We start from the raw sequence: 19,334 nt of genomic DNA, 5'->3' as shown, positions 1-19,334 counted from the left end.
AAAAAGTTAATGAAAGATAAATTCTTTGTAAATCGTCAAGTTTTTTTCAAACAGAATTTCAGCCCCGGGGCTTATATTTTTCAAAGGCCTTTTTCAGGGGCTTATTTTTGGAGGGGCTTATATTCGGAGGGGCTAGCTAGCCTAGCTAGCCTAGCCTTGGTAGGAAATTTACCGTTTTTCTTTGTTTTACTTTGTGTTTGAGGGCAATTTTCCAAGTACAAGCCCCCGGGGGGGCTTATACTTGGAGGGGCGATTTAACGGAGGCTTTTTTACGTTTCGAGTTTTGGGGGCTTATACATGGAGGGGCTTATTTTCGGAATTTTACGGTATCTTAATAGGGTAGTTTAATAGAGTTCAGCAATTAATATATTCGTCAAATTTGATGCATTAGCGTGCTCTCACCATCAATAGAGAGATTAAGAATCGCGTTTACGGCAAACGGAAAACGGCAAACGGCAGATTCTGGTTGAGAATTTCTCAGAATAGAAAATAAGCAGTTAAAACCTGTCCGGAACAATTCCTAGGGATAAAACTGGCGTGAAACTACTTATTTTTGTGTAGAAGTAATAAACAGCAAACGGAAATTAAGGGGAAACTTGGTCACGTGGTACAAATTCACGCTTGCCGCTTGGCGTAAACGTGAATCTTAAACTCTCTAATATTTAAATCTATAACGGCATACGATTGTTCATTACCTGACTGTCCAACCCAAGAGTAAGAAGCATGAAAAAGAACAGGAAAGCCCACATAGAACTGACAGGCATCTGGGCAATGGCTTCTGGGTAACCGACAAATGCAAGTCCAGGACCTAACAACAGAGCAAAAATTTATATTACAATACAGTGAGTTCAAAACTTCTAGGTTCCCCTTCTGCTAAGGATACACTGGGGAGCCTGTTCAACTTGCAATCTCAACCGCGCGCGACATTACAACAAAAGGTGCGTTGTGTTCTGCCACTATTCCAAACTCTTCAGCTCAATCTGTAAAACATAAGCGATTTTATCTTGGAAATGAATTGCCATTGGCAGAAATTTAGTTCAAAAAGAGAAAGACTTTTTTCATTTTTTGTGATGCGTTTACTTTCTCCTTAAAACTTCGCATTTAAAAGTTTCAGTTACTATATTTGTGCAATGTATACAATGTATGTCGACATTTGACAAACCTAATAAGTTCTCTAGGTGTCAAACAATGTGCCCTAATTTCCTTTGAAAAATCCTATATACGCATCTGAGCGCATTCCAAGCACAGCTAAGGACTTGTTTAGCCCCATATGTTCATTAAATTCATGTAGTTCAGACCAGGCTTACCTGACGTTACCACTTCCCCAACACTAGTTTTAAGCTCGTGGGCCATAAATCCCAGCACGCTGAACACGACAAACCCTGCGAAGAAACTTGTCCCGCAATTGATGCAGCTTACAAGGATGGCGTCCCTGTGGAAAAAACAAAAATTTGTGTGTTTATGGATCATTCGTGATGTCGCAGTATGGTTCTAAAGATTATACCTTGATCCGCGCGTATTATAGCTTAGTGCGCTCGCGAAATTGAAAATACGCGAAAGTTCCACAATCAATTTATAGCGAACCAAAAAATCTTTAGTTAATTCTTTCAATTGATGCCGATTTATTTCTAAAATGTATACCCTTTCATATATCGATAGTGTATATAGATATTTAATGACCCATTTTTTGTTACGAGATTTCGGAAAATCTTCACACAGTGCCTTACAATATTCGAAGATGCACGAATAGTTCTGATGAACAACTTTAGAAGAAGAAATTAAGGCAATATGATTTCAAAAGACTTATTAAAACTAAATTTCCTTTGTATTATGTTTATAAATTATTAATGAGTCTGAAAAGTATACGCACAGTGAGGTTTGGTTTCCTAGTGATCGCTACGATTACCACGATCTCGGAAAAAGTCCAGTGTTCAGAACTATGGGAGTAATTTTATGAAATCCGGGCTTAAAGGAGATGTGTCACGAAATTTATCAAAATTCAAACAGTGAGTACTACCGCCAACAAGATGGGTGAAGCATGAAAATAACTGCTCAAAACGTTAGAAGAAGGTATATTATAAACATTGCTTGACACGAAGTTGTGATGTTGTCATTCACAAGTAATTTCAAGTTCTATAGCAAATAAGGACCCGTAATTGGCTTTATAAAAAAAATCAGGCAGCCAGCCATGTCACAGCCTCTTTAAAGGATATTTCGAAGACCCTTCTCACAAAGGTCGCTGCCATTGCTAGCTACATCCATTGGAAGAACAATTTGTCCCGGGGAATTCTTGGTGGGGGTGTGCCGCCCGCTTCTCCAAATCCTGAACCTATTTCAGACCTCCAATTTTTATGCGCGTTTTCAGACCCCGCCTTTAGGCAGAAATTATGTCATCATTACATATATTAGAGCACAAACAAAAAAATTCTTCAAATGCGAATCGAATTCGAATTCGCATATTTCTATTTCGTTCCTATTAATTTGGAACTGAAACGATAACTACGTTCATGCGCTCCCGTAGTTCCCTCGAAAACCGTACCCGTTTTCAGACCAAAAAGGCTGAAAAAAAAACAACAACCGGTTGGGGCAGCACACACCTATACGGTTTATATTAGGGAGTACCCCCCCCCCCCCCCCCCCCAGGGCAACTTGTTTTGTTACTGCTAGCATCACACCGATTCAAAAGATCTTAATAGGACCCATTATCATCTCTTGACCGAATCTAGTGATCGTAGCGCGCGTAGCGATCATCAAGGAAAACCAAGCTGAAGTGTTTCTTACCTTTGACAATTATTATTGAATTTGTTGTAGCTTCCAAAGGTAATTAGAGATCCAAACCCGACTCCCAAAGAATAGAAGATCTGAGATGCTGCTCGAACCCAGACCTAGAGATTAATTAAGACAATAATGTGATACAGTAGCCACACTTACCGTAAGCGACTCCTCCCTTCCCGCCTCAATGGCTCGATTGGGTGTGGTCGCTTACGATAGAAGAGTTGGTCGCACATAGAGGTTCACCTGAAGTCTATTTTCTCGAGTGCGCGGCTCTTTTGCTGCTACCTGAATTTTTGTTGTTCCCCCTTCTTATACATATCTAGAATTGCAATACCTCCATCAACACGTATCAATCGATGTGGCTACCCGCTGAAACATTTCTTGGGCCTTTACGCTGCCTTTTTGGGTGGGTGGTTAAATTCGAAGACATGTGTTGCAGATGGCGTGCAGACGATTAAATTTTTTGAGGGCTTTCAGTGTTGTAGATAGCCTGTGAAAACAGCAGGGCGTTACGCTAGCGGCGAGGAGCAAGGAGAGGTGGCTGTTTTCGCAGGCTATGTTGTAGAAGGAGATTTTACAGCACAGTATTGTGCCAGAAAAATAATGCAAACATTTAAGGGGGGAGGAGGGGGGGCAGACGATGCAATTTTGCATAATATTACCCGCAATATTGTACGGGGAGTCTGGGTGACACTCATCCATGTACAACCGTTTCGCTATAATTTATAATCAGCCCATAATGAAAATTTTTGTTTAGAGAAAGGAAGGAATAAAGTGACTACTGCACGTATAGCTTATTATCTAGCGGCACGTGATTAACTACTGCAAAGGAATTTGTCCTTTCAATAAACAAAATCATTACGGAATTCAGTAGCGAAGAAGCTTAAACACTTTGATGTCTTTGTTTTTAACAAAGTACACCAGCTGTACACTCAGGGAAGATTAACAAAAAATTGTTCATACCCTCGGGTCCTTAAGCTTAGCGATGTCTGGCTTGAGGTAAAAGAGCACTCCGTCTAATGATCCTTCGAGTGTAGCTCCACGAATCATAAGAATAAAAAGAACGATGTATGGAAAGGTGGCAGTAAAGTAGACGACCTGAAATAAAGTGACAGTATTGTACATCACTCAACAGAAACGGAAACTCTATAACTGAAGAGGAATTCTGCAACGTCAACAACACTTACTTACAATAATCTGTTTACAAACAAGAAGCAAGGGGCCAGTTTAACTACTGAACTAAGATTACCTCTTAGCTCACGCTTGCTGATAATGAGTAACGAAATAAGAATATGAGCTTCTACATGTATGCATTCTACATAAGTTTCAAACTGAAGGTATTTCATTGAAAATGATTAAACGATAACCATTTCAAACCTTATTCGCTTAATAGTTGCATAGCTCATCGAAGACCCTATGAAAAAGCCCGCTGAGTTTGAAAATGGCGTTTCTTTTCCAGTCAATGACAAACTTAAAGCGACTCCCACGATGAGTCGAACCTATGTCCCTCTGGTTACCCGTCCTGTTGCTCTACCACTAAGCTACAGGAGACTCTTGAGAGCTAAGGCTACCATAATTAGGTTCATGTGACAGACATTCTGTATATTACTAGGACTGGAATGTCAATGGGTACATATTTAAATGTGTGGTGACATTTTAAGCCTTGGGAAAACATGAGGAAGATGATTTTGTATTTTAAGTTAAAGTTTTAAACTGGCTTGAATAAAAATAATAATCATCATCATCATCATCATCATCATCATCATAATAATAATTATAATCATAATCGTAATCATTATCATAATCATGAAAAAAGAACAACGCAGCTCAGCACTTTTGGAACAAGTGCAAAGGACGTTAGAGAGTTAAGGTGTTTCGATAGTTTTTCAGAGGCCATACCGATATTTTTCAATCCCTTTAAAAGTGATTTTATCCTTGTCTAATCGTTATAAAATTTTCACCAATGATTGACTATAGATTGAAATTTGTCAAAATGTAGGTTTTAGTAAAATTGATATTACCATGACAACAATAAACAAAAACCTTTGAAATTGATAGACGTCTAATTTTGCGCGATCTAGACCAGCTACTGAAAATCCAACACTAGGAACTTAAAGTTTGGTGTGTGGCAAATAACCTCCCAAAGAAGTAAAAACGTCAGTATGTTTGAATTCGACTAATACGAAAATATACTTCAAACCTTAAACTTTCAATAGCCGTGATAGATTAGTTAATAAAAACGTTATAAATGACTCAAATTATTCTTAAATTATTAAGTGGTGTCAGAATGCTGCGTAATATCATATTTCGACGCTAGGAAATTTTGGTGTATTTTCGTTCTCTTACCGGTGAAAATTTTATAGCGATCGGACAAGGAAAAACCAGTTTTAAGGCGATTGAAAAATATCGGTATGGCCTTTGAAAACTGTATCGAAACACCTTAAAATGCGCTGTGGAACTGGCACATTTAATTTCGTACCCAGATCTCTTCGTCTCTTCGTCGACAAGAGTTCTGGGTACGAGATTATGGTACATTTCCATATTTGGTGACTGATCAAATGAGCAAGAATTGGCACAGCTGGTTACTATACTTCTGTGCACCGTTAGGTTCCGAGTGCGTGGATTCTTAGGTGTGACCTCAATCCTAGTTTCGGCTTCTTGCCTTTCCGAGACTCTTTCCTTTTAAAACCTGTTAACGAAGCGCTGGTGGAGGGAGGGGGTAAAATGAGCGCATCGCCCGTCTCGGGTGTATTATTCGGCTGATGGCTATTTCGAGCTACCGGGCCTTTATGATAAAGAGTAAGGTTACGTGGAACATCATGACAAAAAGAACCTGTAATCTCGTTTAAAAGTATGAAACAAGTATAAGCACAAGCGGGTTATTAGTACCTCTTGTCAAAAAACCACCGGTTAAAAAACAGAGTTATGTTGCCTTTTCGACTTATCACCCCATGTAAGGGAATCCAAGACAGTCTTGGATTCTGGATTCCACGCTATGGATTCCGGATTCCAGGTAGTGGATTCCGGATTCTTTGTCAGTGGAATTTGGATTCCGGTTTCCAATCGTTAGTGCGATACCGGATTTCTTAAGCTTTATTGCAAATTCCAAAACAAAAATTTGCAGGGGACCGGATTCCACAAGCAACCATTTCCGGGATTCCAGAATCCGAATTCCCTTATAATAGAGGAATATGAAAATTGCACTTAAATGATCATGACTTACTTTTCCAGAAGACGCTACTCCTTTGAAGAGACATAAGTACACAATAATCCAAGCAAGAACCAAGCACAGGACAATTTGCCAGCTAACGCTACCCATGTCAGAGATACTATCGGATATTTGCAGAATGTGACGGCTGAGTAAAGAAGAGCTTATTAGAATAACAGGCATTAGAGGGATAACCTCACCTCACTACCTTAAAATATTTCAATAGAAGTTATCGCACCGGTTGAGGTCTTGGAAAGGTTACTATGCTTGAGCACAAGAACTGATGAAAGTGTCTTCGAGTGTTGGTAGTAATATGAGGAAAAGGAGTGAGTGGATCTCTTGACGTTTTGCAAATCTGACCAGGGCTTATTCGGGGTGGGTGGGTGAAGGGGGGTATACTCTCATATCAAAATGAAGGGGAGGTTGGTCGTGCCTTTTAGGGAGTAAAATTTGTGGATTGGCACCCTTGTTGTTTTGTCGCGGAACCTTTTCGACGCCGAAAAATGGCGTGAGGTTTTTGCTTCTCAACTGATTTTTGGTGCCTCTCAGGGGTTGAAATGAATGGAGACACAGTCTGCACAAAACGGAAATCCAACAAAATTTTGTCGACTTTGATCAGGTATCTTACACAGAATTAATAATTAAATTGATGAATTCACAGAATTTTTCCGTAAATTCACATTTGTTGAAATTTATCTCATTATGTAATGATTTACGTACTAATTTGTTATCAAATCATGCTAACAACACTTGATTGACTGTAGTAATCATTGCATTGCATTATCATTGTTATAAATTGTAACTTTATGTTAAAGCTTTTGCAATACTGTAACTACATAATTATAGTCATGCAAATAAAGCTTATGTTCTTGTTGGTACATTCTAGGGATGTTTGGGAGTTAATCTATCATTAACCAGCAAATGTCGATGTCGGTATACACTTACTTGAAAAACTCCTCGGACGGTGAAGTACTCTTGCAACCAGCAGCATAACCTAGTGCAGTGCAATTAAAGGCTGACACGTTAACCGAACCTTCCCTGTAAAACGAATAAATGAATAAATGAATGAATGGATGGATGGATGGATGGATGGATGGATGGATGGATGGATGGATGGATGGATGGATGGATGGATGGATGGATGGATGGATGGATGGATGGATGGATGGATGGATGGATGGATGGATGGATGAATGGATGAATGAATGAATATATGAATGAATGAATACACCGTATGAATTCGGTACTTCTGGTTTTAGGATTAAAACTGTGAGAGATTGGTCTTATAGGAACCAAACGTTTCAACGACAGGCTGTTTCAAATCGTAGAAAATAAAAAACTTGCTTACTTCAAACAATGGTTTTTGTCATTGCTATTTCGTCTAATTACATAGCATTTTTTCAGTAACTTACAGTACTGTGTTAAGGAAGTAGGAATCTACCACTCACTGACAAAGTTTAGTATTCCACTTGTTACCGCAGGTTTTCCATGGCACGTCGCTTCTGAAGCCCTCGAACATATAGAGAAGACACCAGGCGATAATCAGATTATAGTAAATAGACACCAGTAGAGACACCATGATCATCGCAAATCCAATTCCTGAGGAGAAACGGTAAACTCAGGATAGAGATAATTGTTGCGTCCATGTTGGCAGTGGTGTGCAAACTGATGCAACAACTCCCAACAATGTTGGAAACAACCCATAAGACTTTGGAGATCACGTTTAATGCAAGTACGTGGCCCAAACAATATTGGAAGAGCTGTGTAAACGGATCCAACAGCGTTGCACTACGCTTCGGCGATAACGGAGCAAAATAAATGTTGGGAGTTATAGGTTCAAATGTTTAACCGGTTTCAAACTTTGCACAACAACTCCCAACAAGACGCAACAACGTGCATCAGGATGTGCAAAAGGACGCAAGATTGTAACATCCAATAATGTTGCATCCGTTTGCACGGGGCTAAACAACATGCAACGGGGTGTGCTAACGGAGGCAACATGTAACATCCAACACTGTTGCGTACGTCTGCACGGGGATTTAGACATGTTGGACTGCACTAATTCAAACGCCAATCTTTTCATGTAAAAAGAAAACGTCGCCTATTTTGCGACATGAATATGTGACATATATTGACATGTGAAATATTCATCTTGCAAAATAACAGCTCGGGACGGCGAAAAAACATGGTAAGTGACTAAGTTAACATTTCGCTTGAACTTCAAATGAACTTTGAAGTTCAAATATGTATTTTAGAGAAATTTGTAGCCGCCGTCATGTTCATCTGAACTTCTTCTAGTGAGTACAAAAAATTGATGCTCAGATTTTAGTAACAACCACGCCCACACGGACAGATAGTGGTGTGGTGTTGTGCTGTAGCTTTCAGCGATCGTGTGGATCGTGACATCTATCAGCGTATTTCCTTGTGTTTCAATCCCTTTTCATCATACCTCTTGCAATGGGACAGAGAGCTGTCCAAGCTCCTACTGTTCCAAGACTCAGGTACTGGCCGATAGCAAGTTCCATGTAAAACAGAGGGATTCCGTTGATGGCAAGCATTATGAAGTACGGAATCAGGAAGGTTGCTGCCAAAAATAAAAAAAAATAAGATAAAATAAAATAATGCACTTTATTTGCGTGTCAAAGTATTTGGTACGGAAGTACTAATGGAAGACACTATTTTCACGTCCCCTACCGGAGACCGGACCGGTAGGGGACAGTGCCATGAGGGGGTAGAGGGAAGGGGGAACAACCAAGGTGCAGTTAACTTACTGGGAAAAAATAATAATTAAAATGAAGTAAATGAAAAGAAAAGATAAATAAGTAAAAATATGATTTTATTGGTAGTACACCTACAAAGTGCCCGTTCTTTTAATTTATCTTCTAACCATTCCTAATTTTTACAATGTATAGGGGGAATACCGAAGGACATTAAATTTTTGGCTTAACGCGACGAAGAAAGGGACATTTTAAAGTTTTGTTATAAGGAGCAAAATTTAAAATATATCTGATCGAACATTTGGTGTTGGAAGCTTTACCACAAAAAACAAACAAACAAGCAAATAAAAAACAATAACAAAAAGGGTAGGAGAAGAAAAACGCTTTTGTAGCTACGATGTTCCGGTGACTGAGTCTTAATTATGCCGTACAAGACTCACGATCAATTCATAGATGCAGCGTGGTTATTCAAATGGTATTTCCCACTGTCCTTTAAATATTTTTGCTTTGGGTGGTTGTTTTAATTTTTGTTTGATTATTTTCCTCCTTTCAACAGCAAAGGTGTTGGGTGTGTGAAAATTATTTAACATTTGAATCGATTTGTTGCAGCATATAGCAGCTGTTGTTTCCCAAACTCTTAAAATCTAGTTGTTTTCTTACAATTGTGAGGCGACATAATGACGTCAAATGACTCAACTTCGGCATTGAGACAAAAATACCACGAATGAAGGTGAAAAGCGTAGGAACTTGACTTAGTGAAAAACAACTGAGGTATCAGCCCACTGAAGATGACTTACTTCGAGGTACGTAAAGAGGAGTACTGCACTTATCAGCCAGACATAAGTCCGTGAGCTTATTTTACATCATTCCTGACCGAAAGCCACAAAATCACGCTTTACGAGAATCTAACGCTTACTGAGATACAAAGGTAGCTCGAATTAAGAATAGGCCACTAAGAAAACAGTTGAGAACAGCGTTATATCACTATGGACCGAAACGGGGAAGAACAAGCAGCTTCGACAGCATTTTCCAACACCACCAGCTCAGTGTTTTATTGCTCGACACACGGACCAGGTGTGGCGTTCGACCTACAAGACACAACTTCTCCTTGGATTTTTGCCGCTTTTGCAGCTATAACCGCTCCCATCGCATTTCTCTTGAACACATTAACAATCTTAGCAGTAAAGCAAACGATGGAACTGCGGCAGAGACTTTCCTATATCCTTCTTTCAAGTATGGCAACTGCAGACCTTCTTATAGGTGGTATTGGTGTCCCTTTAACTGCTGTAGTTGCCTTGTTACTTCCCTATCGAATAGTGGCTGTCCAGCGTTTTTGTTTGATGGACTTGGTACCTTCAATGCTGATGTTCGGTTTATCGTTTTGCTCGCTCATCCATCTGACAATGATTGCGTGGGAGCGGTACATAGCCATTCGAAAATGGAGTGATTACAAATCTATAGTGACTAGAAGCCGCTTGAAAAGGATGGTAATTTTAGCTTGGGGTATAGTGCTCGTAGGTGAATTTTGTCTATTCGTCGTTATGCCAATAGCTGTTGGCAAGGATAAAACGGCCCTGGCTCTAGCGGTAATCATCCTTGTCACCGGTAGCGCCCGTGTTTTAGCTGGTATCCTAGTTCTGATTGTGGCTTTTTATATCATGATCTACCTTGGAGTTCGCAAACGCAAGCTAAATCAGATTCTCCAAGTCAACGTATTGATACAAGCAAAACTCGAAAACAGAATTGCTGTGACGACTGCTTTGGTTACGATTCCTCTGATTCTTTCTTTCGTCCCTGGTGTGATTGTCGGTATACTGGGACGAGTTTATCCAGTCCTTCGTACGCGTTTTGCGTGGCGTATATCGGACTCGTTTCTTTATTTAAATTCTTTAGTTAATCCTTTAATTTACTGCTTTAGAGATCCCCGTTTTAAGAAAGCAGTGCTCGAGATGTTGAGGATCAGAAAACCAACAGTTGTTACAACAGAAGAGGTGAGATTCGTAAAACAAAACAATTTACTTGGTCCAGAGTACGTGGGGAGAGAGAAAGCAGACAATCCGGTTCGTTTAGCAAGGTCTCAATCCTGTAATTTAGCCCTATTTAGCTTAGATCGAGCTCATCTTAGGTCACTGGGCACGTCGCTAAAAAGACCCATATCAGCGCCGTCGCTTCCTAAAGATAGTAGTTCAGCGAATGCAAAGGTACAAAAGGTAAAAACTGACTGGCCTATTTGTTAGCCAACAACTGCATCCTGTGATTTAGCTTGTGATTTAATGTAATTTACTTTCCGGGACGGCCTTATTTTAAGGGCTTAAACAGATATTTTTGATTGAGTCAGTGTCTTTTTTTATGCACCCAAACAATCTATAGTATGAATAAATAATGAAGAACGCAAATACTTGTTTACTATCAATCAACTGATTGTTGCCATAACTAAAATTGGCGAAAGTTTGTAGGGAGACGATATGACAACGTTTTCATGGCCACTTAAAGAGTACAAGAGGAAAAATTCATTATACTGCAGATTTAGCCGCTAGTTTGCCAAAACCTGTCGATCCGGAATCAGCCGTTTTAATATGAAGCAATCCACTTTCATTTAGAGCTATTATATTATCTGTATGAATATACGCGAATCATTTATAAAGCAATTTTCCGGCCCAAGTCCAAAGTGGACAAAATACTATGTTCATGTGCAGTCAAAGACATCTTTTGGTGGTACTTTCGCGTAGTAAGATTAGTAAGTTTTTAATTAGTTTACTTGCAGAAAAATGATTAACAAAACACTGACGATTTCTGACAATTCAAAAACGAGCAATATGGTAAATAATTTCATAACAATAATAACTGACAACTCTTTAGAACGTAGCTAGGATTTTCCGGTGTTATTGCGTATTAATATACCGTATACGATAATTAGCTGAATTATAATTATGTAATCTACACAGTGGCAATTCACCACGATGCGTTTATCACGCTGTACATGAGTGAAATGATTTTTAATAGACCAAATTCGATACATTAAAATTCATACCTGGCCCCGAGGCTTGGGGAAATAAAACAAAAGAAATCATCTTGAGGCTCAGCAATGAATAACATATTTAACATTTTGTTTTATACCCCAAACCTTAGAGCCAAGTATGAATTTCAATATATCGATGGCTAGTATCAGTGCAATGAGCGTTCCAATTCGGCGGTGATGTTCTCTGGCGCCTTTTTATTGTGCCTTGATCAGTTTTATTTCGCATTTTTTTCGTAAATGTTTCTTTATTCTTTTCCTTCCCTTCAAAAATAAAGCCTTTAGGTATATGTGGCCATTTATTTCGAATCCTTTGCAGCTTAGCAGCTGTTCTGCTTTCTTATGGTACTTGAATCTGGTTGTTTTCGTCAGTAAAATTACGTACTGAGCCAAACATAGAAGGAATGACGCACTCTAGGGCTTGAGATAAATTTAGAATGAATAAAAAGGGAAAAATACTAAATCGTGAAAGAGGAAAAGCATAAGTACAAGATCAACTGAAAAAAAGAATATCAGCTGATAGTTCTTGCCCTTTTCACATGCACTGCAGTGGCGGATCCAGGGGAGGGGCCCGGGTCCTAATTCTTAGACCAAACTGAGGCCCAAAGATGCGAAAACAATTTTTTTGGAGACCGGGCCCGCCATTATCTCAGAGTCTAGATGACCGCCCCCCCCCCCCCCCCCTTCTGAAGACCTGAGGTTCGCGAGCTTCATTTCTTAAAATCATAATTCCTCAACATAAGCCACAAAATCACGCTTTTCTGAAAATGTAACGCTTACTGAGGTACAAAGAAAAAAAACCGTTGGGCGGACAAGACCCATCTGGAGGTGACGTTTTCAAAAATCCGGCTAGAAATAAATAATGAAGAATAATAATAAGAAAAACGCTCTTTGGAGCTACGATTTTCGGGTGACAGTGTTTATCATGCCGTTAAAGATAAATTCTTGGCTGCAGTAAGAATATTCAAATGTAATTTTCTACTGTCATTTTTCGTTTAAATTTTTAAGTGATTCGTTTCCTCCATTCAACAGCAAAGGTGTTGGGTGTGTGGAAATTATTTTAACATTTGAATCGATCCGTTGCAGCGTGGCAGCTGTTGTTTCCTAAGCTCTTAAAACCTAGTTGTTTTCTTACAATTGAGAAGCGACAGAAACGTCAAATGTCTCAACTTCGGCACTGAGACAGAAATACCATGAATACAGGAGAAATACTGAATCGCGAAAGAGGAAAAGCGTAAGAAGTTGCTTTAGTGTAAACTGAACAACTCAGTGACCAGAGGTATCAGCCCAGTGAAGATGATTTACTTCGAAGTAAAGAGGAGTAATCAATCAGCAAGACCTGACTTAGTCCACGAGCTTATTTCTTAGCATCTTTCCTGAGCAAAAGCCGTAAAATCACGGTTTTATGAGAATGTAACGCTTATTGAGATACAAAGTCTTGAGGGAGCTCGAACTGGGAATAGGCCTTTTCATCGAAACCCGACCAAGGAACAACAGTTATCATAATGGCGCGAAACGGGGAAGAACAAGGAGCCTCGAACTTTTCCAACAACACGAAGTCAGTAACTTCTTGCTCGACAAACGGACTAATTGAGGGTATTGACGTATATGACATCACTTCTCCTTGGATTCAGGCGGCCTTTGCATCTATAACCGCTCCCATTGCATTTCTTTTGAACGCAATGATAATCCTAGCAGTAAAGCAAAGGAGGGAACTGCTAAGACTTTCCAATATCCTCATAACAAGTATGGCAGTTGCGGACCTTCTCATAGGTGGTATAGGCGTCCCGTTATCTGTTTTAGTTGGACTATTACTTCCCTATCAAATACTGACAGTCCAGCATTATTGTTTGATAAACTTGGTTGCTTATATGCTGATGTGCAGTTCGTCATTTTGCTCTCTTATCCATCTGACAATGATTGTATGGGAGCGGTACATAGCTATACGAAGATGGGCCGATTACAAAACTATAGTGACTAGAAGCCGCCTAAAAAAGATGGCGGTAGTAGCATGGGTTATAGCGGTAGTAGCTCAATGCTTTCAATATGTCATCAGGGAAATAATGACGGCATTGGTTGGAGAGGATACAACGACTCTGGCTTTAGCCAACACCATCCTTAGCATCGGTTGGGGTGTTTTGATAGCGTGTATCCTAGTCCTGATTGTGTTTTTTTACATTATGATCTACCTTGGGGTTCGCAAACGCAAGTTAAATCAAATTCACCAAGTCAAGGCGTTGATACAAGCAAAACTCGAAAACAGAGTTGCAATAACGACTGCTGTGGTTACCATAGCCCTGATTCTTTCTTTCTTCCCGGGTGTGATTGTCATCATATTGGAAGAATTTTATCCAGCCCTTCATACACGCTTTGCCTGGAAGTTATCGGATTCACTTCTCAAAATTTTTAAATTCTTTAGTTAATCCTTTAAGTTACTGCTACAGAGACCGCCGTTTTAGGAACGCTGTGCTCGAGATGCTACGGATAAGAACACCAACAACTGTCAGTGCAACAGAGGCGGTGAAATTCGTCAAACGAAAAAATTCACTTGATCCAGGGAACGTAAGTTTACAGAAAAAAGAAGAAAACCCTGTTCGTTTAGCAAGATCTGCGTCCTGTGATTTAGTCCTGTTTAGCTTCAATCAAACCTTTAACAAGTCTCGCAACGCGTCGCTCAAACGAACCATGTCAGCTCCGTCGCTTCCAAAAGACTATAATTCAGCCAATGTAAAGATACAAAAGGTAGAGAACTGGCCTATTTGTTTGCCAAGATCTGCATCCTGTGATTGAGACCCGTTCAACTTCAACCCGTTCAACGCGTCGCTCAAAAGAACCATGCCAGCTCTCTCTCTCCCTTACTGACTGACACGTGTACAAGTACAGTGATCCATAGAATATTAAAAGTGTTCGAAACGGAGATGCGAGAAACATGACGATCAAAAACAGTATCCCCCACCAAAAATAATGATTAAAAATAACAAATAACAACTTAGTAGTTAAAAGAAATTACGTAGCACTCGGCGGCGATATCGGCTGGATAATGACTTTGGCATACTCAGAGAGCCACATTCGCGCATTTGTGCTTTTGTGTTTTCACGTTAATTTCTTGGCAACTGAGTCAATCAGATTTCCTGGAATAACAGCCGTCCCTTTATCAATGCCCTCCCCACCCCTCTCGCCATCTTCTCTTTCTTTTATCCCCTCCCTGTCAAGTTGAGAGTGGAATCCGATCCAGCAAAACTGACCAGTGACGATTCAAGCTCTGATACCGAGGATATTGACATTGAAAATTTATCAAGTAACCAAATTTGGAACACTTAAAAAGCCCATGTTCAGTCAATAAAATTTTCTGATTTAATGGGATAATACAACAAAATATTTAGGACACGACTTCCAGTGAGCAATATTGGAAATAATCGCCTCCCTCGAATAATCGGGGACGATTATTCGAGGAAATACGGTGGTTGTACACAGTTGCCAGATGAAAGTTCCTTTTTTGAAGAAATCAAAATTCATAATATTGATAATCAAGAGAGAAGAGCTAGCTCATTCTCTCTTGCGACAAAATATAAATATACCTAATTCCTTAAGTAACTTAACTTTTTCGATGTCGATGTCAGTTAAATGTAAATAGGACTAATAAGCAAGGACACAATAAAAATTTTCGCTTTGCTATAACGGAATTACTTTTGGGCTAACCCTTGTCTACCTTGTTTATCGCAAAAGGGCGCCCCTTTGAAGAATTCGGCCTTCTGAAAGTTATTGAGTAGATCATACATCGGATTAGGCAAATTCATGACCTCTATCCAAAAACTTTCATAGCCACTTTTTTTATTTGACAGTTAAACGATTCAATTCATAATTATAAACAAGACACGCTATTGCATTCCAAAGAGGATCTAATTTAATACAATTAAGTTGAGCACACTGAACTTATCCAAATACATTTGATTTCTCGAGTTTCCCTTTTAATCCAGAAAAGAGAGATATTTTTCATTCGGGGAGGGGAAGGGGTAGGGGAAGGGGGGAAAAAGGGAGGGGAAAGGGGGGAAGGGTGAGGGGTTGATGCCACAACGGTAGGCAGTCATTGCTGCAGTCTGTGCGAAGAAGTGGTTGTTGTCTTGGAAGCATTTAGCAGTGTGAGTACGTTCTTATGCTTGAATCAAATCGGCTGGGTCAGTCATCTGAGAGGCTTTCCATCTGCATAACCCTGTACTACAAAAGGTTTAGATGGCTTTGGTAATAATACTGCGGATTTTTCTTTTATTAGTTTCGTCCATGACCACAGGGTCCAGAAGAGTTTCGTGTAAATAAATGAATTTCTTATTTAAAGTCACACCTTGAAAAATGTCTATACCTGTCGCTTAGCACGATTAATTAGCCCAGTGGGATCTTTATGAATCTATTGTAAACGAATTCTTCGCTTCTTGTCTGACCCTGATGTCCTGACCCTGTCTGTCTGATCTTTGTTGTTCGCCATTTTGAAAATCATACCGAATCATAAGCCAATCTTGCGAGCCCTCAGTCTCTTGGTTTGCGGTATATAGAATGTGTAACGAAACTGTAACGCGATCAAAATAACCCATTTTTTCAGAGGTTTTCGACGAGTTTTGATGTTCCACGCGACAAACACATCTCCTCTGGACCCTGTGACGTGACAAGCGGCTATGCAAATTTATCGGAACAAAAGAACGTTTTTACACAAGAAAAACGTTCAACTCCCAAGGGACTGGTTTGGGACATCAACATGGCCGCCGTTTTATTGTTTTGAGACACTAAAATAACAGACTTGACGTCATTTTAAAACGCCCCAAACGGTTACCATGGAGCTGGGGTAGCCTGCGTAGCAGGCGCATGGAAGTAGTGGGCTGAGGCGAAGATCACTGCCACTGAGAAAATCGGTCAGAGGACCCCTCTTTTCTGATTTTTTTTCTGGGGGGGGGGGGGGGGGACTCGTATTCTCTCTTTTTTTACAGCCATACGAAATCTAGATATAAATATTTATTTTGTGGCCTCGATAAATGGATCGCAGCCTACTTCCTATACTTTGATCACACTGCGTCGTACTATAGCGGGCGGGACAGGGCGATTCTGTCGTTTCCGATGTTGTCTACCTATCGAAATTTTACATTGATACCTTTTACCATCCTAGACAGTTGATCTTTCTAGATGTCAGTGGTCATTATTACTTTTGCATACAGACGTTTTGATACTTAGTGACGTTGAATCCTCGAGTGTTCTTTCCACTCAAGATTTGGCTGAGGTAGTCACGTATGGAGACTACGGAGGGTGCAAGGTCAAGTTTAAATTCAACAGCCCGATAGTTTCCAGGATGTTTGAAGCTAGTTGCAGAGTAAGAATCGAAACTGTCTGCCTTCCACAATTCTTTTTGTGCAGCAAACTTAATCTAAGTAAGCGGTGCAAGTACATCCTATGAGCTGGTTTCTCACTAGTATGATACCGTTGATTTTATTTTTTTTATATCATTCCAGACTGCTGAAAAAATCTTTAAAAAGAATTACATCCAGAGACATAGCTCCTTTTAGACGTTTCACCCTGTTTTTTGCCTTTTCCCTACTACTTCGAAGCGTGATGTCCTGACCATAGAACTGCTTGCTGAGTCGCCGCTAAAAATCGTTGCGATCATGTTTCATTGTTTAGGTGCAATTATATTATAGGCGAAATCAAGCATTTGGAAATAATGTGTGAGAAGGGGTGAGAAAGGCCTTAGTGTGGGATATTTTGTTGAAAGATGTCAAAGATGGCAAGTTGCCCACTGTTTATACAATCTCTCTGTTAAAAAAGGGGCGATGGCCTTCGAAATTAGTTCACCTGCGGGAAACAGATCAGCCTGCCAAAAAGTGACACCAGGCGAAAAGTTTGCATATTTGTTAATGACAGAAATGAGGTGGCCTTCAAGTAAAAAGAAAAAAAATCCCAATGGCACTTCCTCTGTAAATTAGAAGCTTTGGCTATTATTTTTACCCTACAAAGCAACAGCAGAGAGTAGAATTAAGCTGGATGGAAACCAACTCCTCAGAGATGCCGCAGGGTAATTTAACAAATCAATAATTATAAAAAACGTAATAAAAGAAAGGCGATGTCTCGTGTCTTATTTTCCTCGGTATATGAATTTCCTGTACGCGAACATTGAAGGTCGTCGGAAAATGAGAACCAGTCTTAAATAAGGCTAGAAGCTGCTAGATAAGAAGGCTTTTCGCGTACAGTACGACTAGTACGGAACTCACAGACTGAACATGGCTGAGATACCCGTCAATCGATCACATCTAGATCATATACATTTTTCAACCTCAATCAGCGCCAAGGAGGAATTGAATCTCAGAATATTCAGAATGAAAGTAGAATAAACACAATGGGAAATGGCGACATTAAACTGTAATTATGTAATGCAGATTATAGCATTGTTTTTATGCGTTACAATACTGCATATAAAAATGCATGAAGTGTGGCCGTTTGCTGCAAAGGCTTTCGACGGTGGAAGCTCGACGGTCGATCATTCTCGAAATTCGCATCATATTTACATGTTTTTGCCGGTAACTGGCTCTACGAGGCCTAGCACATTCAACTTGAAGAACGTTTCGTTCCTTTTTCATCCGACCACAGTAAGCGTCGATTGGAAAAGTGCGATTTGTTAGTCTCTTCAATTAGATATTCAAGAACAAGAGAGTTTGCAAAGCAAAATATACTCATGTGATAGCTTTTTTAGGTGACCGGTCATTTGCTTAGCCCCCTATTTTCGAATCAAATGTAATATTCCTCGTTCTATAAGCCATAAACCAAAACAAGCACGCTTCAAATATAATATTTCTCGTTCTAGAATAGGGGCGAAGTAACAGGGGCGAAATGACTTGCAGCCCAGCTATGTTTACACGATTCGCTTCTTACGCAATATACTGTAAGCACAAAGCACTGTAACTCCACATTAGAATGTCATTGTTTAGAAACTGCTCAGTCAGAACTGATATTGATAACCTGATCTTATAAACTGATACGTACCTCCACCATTCTCATAGCACAAGTATGGAAACCTCCAAACATTTCCAAGACCCACTGCATACCCAATACACGAGAGCATGAAATCGAGCTTCTTTCCCCATTTCTCACGATCGTCCTCGATTTCCACTTCTTCAGGGCCATCTTCAATGGTCATTTGTTCGACAAGAGCAGCGCGGCTGTCTTCTGGTCTTCCAGGTTTCTGGTCCGTGATAACAACGCCATTGACTTGTGTCTCTGACATGTTTTACGCTGAACACTGCTCGATCGCTTTGTTGGTCTTTGTTGCGCGTGAGGAAAGGCAATAAAATGCACTCTTGAGATTCGTGACTTGCCGCTTTATCAAACACTTATCATCAGAAGCCCGGATCACGAGGCGAGTCTAGAATTACATGTAAGTCACACAAACTTTACAAACGCATGCAAATGTCGAAACTGTCGTCACTCAAATCGCCGTGTGCATATTTTAGGCAGTTTCAATTCAAATACCGGTCAGTGTCAACTCAGAGTGAAGACTATTGTTACCACGCAAATGAAACGTGACAACGATAGTCCCATTGTTTTCTAACCCTAAAAACAACAGTCCGCAGTCAGTCTGCAGTCT

General features: G+C 39.9%; 1 protein-coding gene across 1 annotated transcript in view; it reads right to left on the bottom strand.

Annotated features, from left to right (window-relative positions):
• The window catches only part of LOC140935958 (sodium- and chloride-dependent betaine transporter-like), a 25,123-nt gene extending 5,789 nt beyond the window's left edge, over positions 1-19,334 (bottom strand). The window contains exons 1-9 of the mRNA XM_073385533.1: positions 18,734-19,334; positions 8,433-8,567; positions 7,432-7,582; positions 6,929-7,021; positions 5,999-6,131; positions 3,739-3,873; positions 2,782-2,885; positions 1,308-1,432; positions 696-808 (exon numbers count right to left, since the gene is read on the bottom strand). Coding sequence (XP_073241634.1) covers positions 696-808; positions 1,308-1,432; positions 2,782-2,885; positions 3,739-3,873; positions 5,999-6,131; positions 6,929-7,021; positions 7,432-7,582; positions 8,433-8,567; positions 18,734-18,974 — 1,230 coding nt within the window. The 5' untranslated portion in view covers positions 18,975-19,334. The remainder of the gene's footprint in view (positions 1-695; positions 809-1,307; positions 1,433-2,781; positions 2,886-3,738; positions 3,874-5,998; positions 6,132-6,928; positions 7,022-7,431; positions 7,583-8,432; positions 8,568-18,733) is intronic.

The sequence above is a fragment of the Porites lutea genome, chromosome 4 (genome assembly GCF_958299795.1).
Source record: "Porites lutea chromosome 4, jaPorLute2.1, whole genome shotgun sequence".
Lineage (NCBI taxonomy): Eukaryota > Metazoa > Cnidaria > Anthozoa > Scleractinia > Poritidae > Porites > Porites lutea.
The sequence above is the reverse complement of the archived record's forward strand: the minus strand, read 5'-3'. Positions and strand labels throughout refer to the sequence as shown.